Genomic DNA, 7,827 nt, shown 5'->3' on the forward strand with positions numbered 1-7,827 from the left:
ATAAATACCGAGCGGAACCAATATTGTGTGGGACTGTGGGAGTCGGCGCCGTTTTCTGCGCGTACACTAACACGGAGCATCCTTCGTTAATCCTCTCCGGGCTCCGGTCGTCTCCGTGTGTAGCATGAAAACCATGTTAGCCATTATCTCTAACGCACTGTGCAGGATGACCGGCAGGAATGCGGTGAGTTTTCGGGGGTTGGTGTGGAAACGGAGGCCACGTTGTGTGCCGGGGCCGGTCCGCGCTAACCATTAGCTCGCCTTGTACTGTTTAGCTTGGAGGGGGGCTGACCTTGTTAGCGGCAGCTAACATTAGCACTGGTGGCTGGTTTGAGCTCTTATTTGCAGTTTGCATGTTGTGGTGAAAGAATGGGTTATTCATGCTCTCGTGTGATTGGCTGACTGGACGGAAGCATGCATGAATGCAGTGACATGGCTACAGTCGGGGTGCTAGCTCTTTACCTCTCTCTAACCCTGAATATGTTATGCCTCTGGTGGTCTGCCTTCCTCACACGGCACGGAGAGCTTGTACTGCCACGCAGGCGCTGATGTGATCAATACCGACCAGCATGGGCGCTTAAACACGTGGACGAAATATTAGGAACATATTTGAAATGCATTATAGGGGCTTCTGTGAGTGCACCATGCAAATGTAAACCTCTCACTTTGCTCTCAGGTGTGTTACCTCCAGTGTTTGTCTCTAAAACCTTTATGAGCATGGCGCACGTTTTGAGAAAGTACACGAAGTTACATGCTTTAAAACAAATAAAATAAAAACATACGTGTATAAATGTGCAGAGCCGTGTACGGTAAAGACAATCGCGTAGGTTAAAGAAGTATGTTGATCCTAGAAATCCAGAGGTGACTTATCATTGCCTACCATGGTGATGTAGCCACCGTCCTAACATTGAACGCTCTGACTATAAGCTGAAGAGGGCTAAAGAAGCCATTACTATGGCTTCATAGTACACTTCTTTTAGTTTCCCATGCTCAAATATAAACTTCTAGATGACGTGAGATGTAAAGAGGATGCTAGACTTCCTTCATGGTTCAAAATCAGGCCAATCAAGAGATGCTGGGTCAGTTTAAAACACATCAGCGCCTCCCTGTGGGTCAGTAGGACTGGCAGCAGCATGTCGAGTGTTTGTTGTGGTGCATCATTTACAGAAGCTTCCTACAGGCACTGCTTTTCTAATCATATCATCCAGAATGAGATGAAGAAAAAGCTGAAAATGCCTCAGTCGAGTCTCACGCTTGCCTGTGGGAATCCTGTTCCCTTTTCCGCTGGTGCTCACTCCTACCCTCCGGCCTCCCTGCTGTTTTTATTCACACACAAACTCACTCAAAGACTCCCCATTCATTTTTCGCTTCTCTCCCTCCTCTCCCACCTCTCCCCGTCGCCTGAACCCTAGGGAGCCCAAACAGTGTCTGAGGTAAGCAGCTGCTGATGTTTGTCTGCAGGCTCCGTCCTGCTGTGGTGGTGGTGGTGGTGGTGGTTCCCAGGGAGCTAACTGAAGCGCAGCTAAAAGAATCGCTGTAGCGTTTGCAATGATGATCCTCATTGGTGTGGAGTGTTTGTAGTTCTTTATAGTCTTTGAGTCTTTTTTTCATTTAACACGTTCATTCCACATTTGTTTGCTGTTTATTTCCTAAAACATTAATTTCACACTGGTACAACATTAAGCTGAATTTTCAGCACCTAAACAAACGGGTATCACTTCCCCCAGATTTGGGTAGCTGTGAATCAACTTTGAGTCATTGCGAAAACCCCAAAAATGATCTTAAACCTGCCAAAATAACAAATGTCAGGGTTCATTTATCATTAATGTTGTGTTTGTTAATACCGTTAAATTAATAATAAAATAAAAATCAATCCTGAAATGATAAAATTAAAATGACTTGTAAGAACACTAATGCATCAATTAAATGAAGAGAAAATGAGTAAAATTATAAACAAAGTAATACTTGATAATCTTCATTTAAAAAGTCAAAATAACATATTTTAAAATCAGTTTCATAAAATGTTCTTAAGCTGTAAAGATATTCATTAACTGACTAAAAAAACAGCTATAAGGCCTCTAATCTACATAAATGACTTTGCTGGTGCTGAAGTGATTAATCTGGGATTACAGATGTTGTGCTTGTGTGAACACGTTGGGCTGGTTTCAGTCTGTCCCCTCTGTGTGTCTCATCTATTTAGACTCCACCTGTCATGTCTGTCTCTGTCTAGCTACAGCTCCTCTCTCACCTGTAGAGCTCCACTGGGCGTGCTCTGTGCTCTGGTCTGATTGGTTGGCTCCTTTTGTTCCCCAGCTACTGACTGACCTGTCAGAGTTTGTTGATCTAACGTCGCCGGCGGCGCCCGCCTCTGCACAGACCCAGCGGCTTCCACCTAAACCGCCTCCAACAGCAGTCGGTACTAGAGCAGCGTCTGCGCTGTTAGTTAGCGGCTGTGCTGACAGACCAGTAAGGACTCGTGAAGCTTCCTCCATGTCTGCTGCCTGCTCACTAACAGGGCCGGGGAACCTAACCAGAGCTGCTGCATGGATGGATATGTATGACTTAAGAACAAATGACCCTATATGCACCGACATGTCTCGTTAATGCTGCACTCCGAGCAGTGCAAAGCAGGGAGATTTCTTTGATCCCAGAAATGAGGTGGAAAAAAAAAATGATCAGCTGTTTCTTATTTTAAACATGGTTACGTGTCCAGAATTTCATAACTGGTGCATTCCCAGTCAAAATGATTCCATATATTGTGGGAAGTGTGTTTTCCTTTGTTTTTACCATCGGGTAACTGTTTTATGGGTTAATTGTCAAACAAGGGCTTCTACTAACGCTACTCCTCCTGATCTATAAATCTGTCCCATAACTTTGATCATTTGATTATAAAAGTCAGAAAATTACCTAGAAAACTTAACTCCATTAAAATGATCAATTTATCAGAACTATTTTTCTTTCTCTTGGTCTTTAAGTGTTAAATCCTACGTGCACATTACTTTCATGAGCTAAAATGATCCCGGACAAACTGGCGCTCCTCGTCGGGCCCGTCCACACCAGGTCTGCTGCCCCTTTTTTTTTTTTTTTCGTGGGCAACCTCACCAAACTATTTCACCTGAAGAGGTGACCGTGCACGTAAACATGACTGATCGGTGTACAATAAAAGCAGCAATGGTTATGTGCAAGTCTGCAGCTTGCAGGGCTGCAGCTGAGCACAGCTTTGAGTAATTGTTTTGTCTGTAAAATATCAGATCATAGAAATGCCTCCAAGGTTCTTATTGAAGAACTAAATTACCTTTATTAATTAACTGTCCATCAGCGCACACGTGGTGCAGGACAAAAAAGGAGTCTATCAGACTGTTGAAGGGCCTGTTCAGTAAAAACCACAGTGCATTATTGGACTGGGTTTGTTCTCCCTCCCTGTTACTGACCTCCAGTGTCACAGATTACTGAAGGTTAGTGTGTGTATGAACCACCTGATCCCGCCCATCTGATCCCACCAACCCCGCCTCGCTCCTCCCCCTGCTCTGACGAGGAGGGCAGCCGTCACGCTGCTCAGTGTGGAAGACCTGTGACCGCTTTAAGTCGTGTTGTGATGCTGCAGTGATGGAAACACTGTTTCAGTTGGTTGTGTTTGTGTTCCAGGGAGCCAGAGTTGTTGTCTCCCGCTCCTTCGCTGACTTCACACCCCAGGCGACCTTTGACATCAAGGTGGGCACAAACGAGAATCACTAATGGCAATCGCAGACTGAAGGAAGGGGATTTTTACCCCATAAAGCTGCGATCAGTTAAACATCTTAGTCGATACCGAATGTAGCTCAGAACGTAACATGAAGATGGCAAGATAAAACTTATCAGGGTTAATGCACAAACTGTCCTTTCAGATAAAATATCATGGCTATATTTGTAAAGTTGATTCTGCTGTCAAACTGAATCGAATCACATCAGCAATAGTTTCAGTGTCATGATCATCAGCACGAGTCCACTCGGATCTGTATTCTGGCCTGAAAGACTACAGGAGGCTCAGCACTGTTGATGGATTCAGCAGTAAATTAATAAATGTGCTAATCTTTGGTTCAGGTCTGGATTTGTGTAGTTTATTAAAACTTCACTCATTGTGGACCAGAAATGTAAAATCTTTGGTTTGGTCTTCTTCTCCAGTTTGTGGTGTTTTTGTTTTTGGTGTAGAAATGCGACCTGCACCGCCTGGAGGAGGGCCCGCCGGTGAAGGCAGAGCTGACGAGGGAGCAGGGCCTGCAGTATTACCGCACCATGCAGACGGTGAGGCGCATGGAGCTCAAAGCTGACCAGCTCTACAAGCAGAAGATCATCAGAGGCTTCTGTCACCTGTACGACGGACAGGTATCAGCGCCTGCAGGCCAGGAACACAATTCATTTATATTGCATCCAAATCTCAGTGCATGCAAGAACATTTAGACAAAACCCAAACAAACATCAGTTTGTGAGTGTGGTGAGATGCAGAACATGTGGTTTCTCCTGCAGGAAGCGTGTGCTGCAGGCATCGAGGCCGCCATCAACCCCTCGGACCACCTGATCACTGCGTACCGCGCCCACGGGTACACGTACACCCGCGGCGTCTCTGTTAAAGAGATCCTCGCCGAGCTCACAGGTGAGAGCGAGAGGAAGGTATTACAGTCTGAACATGTGAGCGTCTGAGCTGGATCTTAGTCTCAGCTTCACTTTTATTTGTGCTCCTCAGGTCGTAGAGGGGGCGTGGCCAAAGGGAAAGGGGGCTCGATGCACATGTACGCTCCACATTTCTATGGAGGCAACGGCATCGTGGGCGCACAGGTGAGCACATTTAAAAAGCCTCTCACACCTGCACGTCTCCGTAGTTAAACACTCGTTACAGTTTCAGTAACTCACCTGTGAACTGTGCAGGTACCTTTGGGAGCAGGCATCGCTCTTGCCTGCCAGTACCAAGGCAACAACCAGGTGTGCGTTACGCTCTATGGAGACGGAGCAGCCAATCAGGTAAGATTGGAAAAAATAATAATAAATAAATATGTCCTTGTAGGTTGTAGTTGGAATAAGGAAAGGGTGATCTCACCCTCGCTCCCTTTTATCCATTTAAGAAACCTCACTAAACTCATGACTGTCTCAAAGTGAGCTGGAGAGGCTGCTGCAGTTCTGCCTTGTTTACGTGGTTCAGCTGTGTGCTTTTAATACCTCTGTAAAGCACTTTGTGACTCCTCTCTGATCCAATCAGGGCCAGCTCTTTGAGTCTTACAACATGGCCGCTCTGTGGAAGCTGCCGTGCATTTTCATCTGCGAGAACAACAAGTATGGCATGGGGACATCAGTGGAGAGAGCTGCAGCCAGCACCGACTACTACAAGAGGGGGGACTTCATACCTGGACTCAGAGTGAGACACTAACACATTAAAGCTGCAGGGCGGGGTTAAACATGGCGGGTAAATGTGCCGGTCCTGGGCAGCGGCTGCAGTGTGTCTGATGACTGTACACTGCCGCTGCCCGTTTGGACCCAGACTATAACAGGAAGAGGCTGAGAGTCTGTCCTGGCAGTTGCAGGTGTGAGCATGCATACAGCTGTCTGATGCTCATGTATGATACTGCGCACAAACACACTGGAACGCAGGGGTCGCTGCAGGGGTCGCTGCAGGGGTCGCTGCAGGGGTCGCTGCAGGGGTCGCTTCTCTGTGCTTAGAGGTGTGCCAATGGTCAGGTTTCTCTCTGCTCTCCTGCAGGTGGATGGGATGGATGTCCTGTGCGTCAGAGAGGCCGCACAGTTTGCTGCAGATCACTGCAGAGCTGGAAAGGTGAGGGTTTAGATTTTTAAAAAATAAATTTAAAATAAAACCTCTGTGCTGCACTCAGTTCTTCATACATGTGAAGGTAGAAGTCCATGAACACCCACGGGCTTTAATTTTGAAGGGTTCTCGTGATGGAGAGTTTCCTGTAGGCTCTCTAAAAGGCTCTAATCTTCCAGAGCATCGATGTGAAGCAGCACTTTGTGTTTCAGGGTCCCATCATAATGGAGCTGCAGACCTACCGTTACCATGGACACAGCATGAGTGACCCAGGTGTCAGGTGAGTTACCTTTCTAAGTCTGGATTTACCGGACCCTGGGGGAGTTGTGATTTTTTTTTCTGAGTAATTTGGTTTGACCTCCTGCAGCTACCGTACCCGCGAGGAGATTCAGGAGGTCCGCAGCAAGAGCGACCCCATCTCCATGCTGAAGGAGCGCATGCTCAGCCACAACATGGCGTCTGTAGAGGAGTTCAAGGTGAGCGTCCAGACGGCAGTGATACATTCACAGCTTCAAACGGTTTTAAATGTCGGCAGCTGCAGGGATTACAGCACCTGATTTCTCTCCCGTCAGGAAATCGACATCGAGATCCGTAAGCAGGTGGAGGATGCGACTCAGTTCGCCACCTCGGACCCGGAGCCGCCGCTGGAAGAGTTATGCAACCACATCTTCTCCAACAACCCGCTGCTGGAGGTGCGCGGGACAAACCCCTGGTCCAAGCTCAAGTCTGTCAGCTAGACTCGGACCACACACTCAACCTTTATCCCTCACACATTCAGCACCTTCCCTCTCGATTTTAGGTCTCAGCACCTTCACGGGACTTTGAGGTTTTTCCTTGAAACTTGTCAGTGTTATTTATTTATAGTTTACTGTATAACTGTGAGATATTATTCGTGGTGGAGCCAGAGGTGTTGGACAGGATAAACATGCTGCACTGTAAACGCACAAATCCCAACATCTGACATGGAAACGTGTCCGTTAGAAACCTTCTCCATGTTTATCCTGCATTTTAAACCCTCAGATTTTTAAATGTTCCAAACTTGTGTAGATATTCCCTCAGAAGTGTGACTTTAAACTTGGGAAATGCAAATGTGATGGATTGTTCTGATAGTAAAACGCCTTTAATGAGGAGTCGCAGCCTGAGCTTCATTCCAGAGCAGTCCTCATCTGAAGCAGGTTCAGTGTCCAGGATAAGGACACAATATCAGTGTATGTAACCATAAAATGGCTCTAAAAAATGTGTTTATAAGCTGAAGATGAAAGCAAGACTTTAGCTGCTTGACTTGACTACTGACAAGACAAACATCTGGACTTGTGTGGGGAAACTGAAGCTGGCAACTGGATGCACTACATTTGAGACTTTCTGGGCACTTTATGAATTTAAAGGAGTCTGTTATAAGATCTTTCCTCTGTGTTCTTTAAAGTTTACTGTATCTGAGCCTGTACAGATATAAAGCTTTCTTATTTACCTGTGTGAATGGTGGAAACTGAAGGTTGTGAAATAAAACGACTTTAAAGCAAAGTGGAAACGTGTGTGTTTGAATCCTATTTTATTTGCTCAGCTTTCAAATGTGGTTACAAAGTAATGCTTCAAATATGACTCAATAGTTGATCAACCTAAAGGAAATCCATGCGCTGTGCAGTTGTTCCATCCTCAACCACTAGATGTCACTATCAGGCTGAAAAACTGCTCAAAACTAAAAATTTATTTATTTTTTTCATTTTAATTAGAGTAAATTTTATCCTGGTTTATTGTCAGCATCAGCATCATAGTATAAAAATGAACATGTCTGGACTTTATTTATTTATTTATTTTTTTTGGTCGATTTATTAAAGCTTTATGAACGAAATTCATGCTCGACTCCGACAAACATGAAATGCTGTAAATTTAAACCACTGAAAAGTTGTCACAGAAAACGGAAAAAATGAAAGAAGTATTCAAAACTGGATTTTGTAGCGACGCACAGCTTTAAGGAAACGATGCGGTGAATCCAGGAGTTACGTTCACGAGGTTCTTTGTGGTGTTTGTTTTTGGTT

The 7,827-nt window shown here is 45.5% G+C and overlaps 1 protein-coding gene across 4 annotated transcripts; it reads left to right on the plus strand.

The window, feature by feature from the left end:
- Window positions 1-20: 20 nt before the first annotated feature.
- On the plus strand, window positions 21-7,315 carry pdha1b (pyruvate dehydrogenase E1 subunit alpha 1b). 4 transcript variants are annotated; one of them, XM_026180334.1, is made up of 13 exons: window positions 21-184; window positions 1,413-1,433; window positions 2,314-2,466; window positions 3,646-3,711; window positions 4,189-4,362; window positions 4,504-4,630; window positions 4,721-4,812; window positions 4,903-4,995; window positions 5,231-5,386; window positions 5,729-5,800; window positions 6,004-6,071; window positions 6,159-6,267; window positions 6,364-7,315. In XM_026180334.1, exons 1-13 carry the CDS (start codon window positions 125-127, stop codon window positions 6,526-6,528), a joined length of 1,356 nt encoding a protein of 451 aa, XP_026036119.1. In that variant the 5' UTR covers window positions 21-124; the 3' UTR covers window positions 6,529-7,315. The 4 variants fall into 4 exon arrangements, with proteins under 4 accessions (XP_026036119.1, XP_026036121.1, XP_026036120.1 ...); XM_026180335.1 differs by lacking the exon at window positions 2,314-2,466 and having other exon boundaries at window positions 22-184; window positions 6,364-7,312; XM_026180336.1 differs by lacking the exons at window positions 1,413-1,433; window positions 2,314-2,466 and having other exon boundaries at window positions 6,364-7,312.
- Window positions 7,316-7,827: the final 512 nt, after the last annotated feature.

Source organism: Astatotilapia calliptera, chromosome 9 (assembly GCF_900246225.1).
Source record: "Astatotilapia calliptera chromosome 9, fAstCal1.2, whole genome shotgun sequence".
Classification (NCBI taxonomy): domain Eukaryota; kingdom Metazoa; phylum Chordata; class Actinopteri; order Cichliformes; family Cichlidae; genus Astatotilapia; species Astatotilapia calliptera.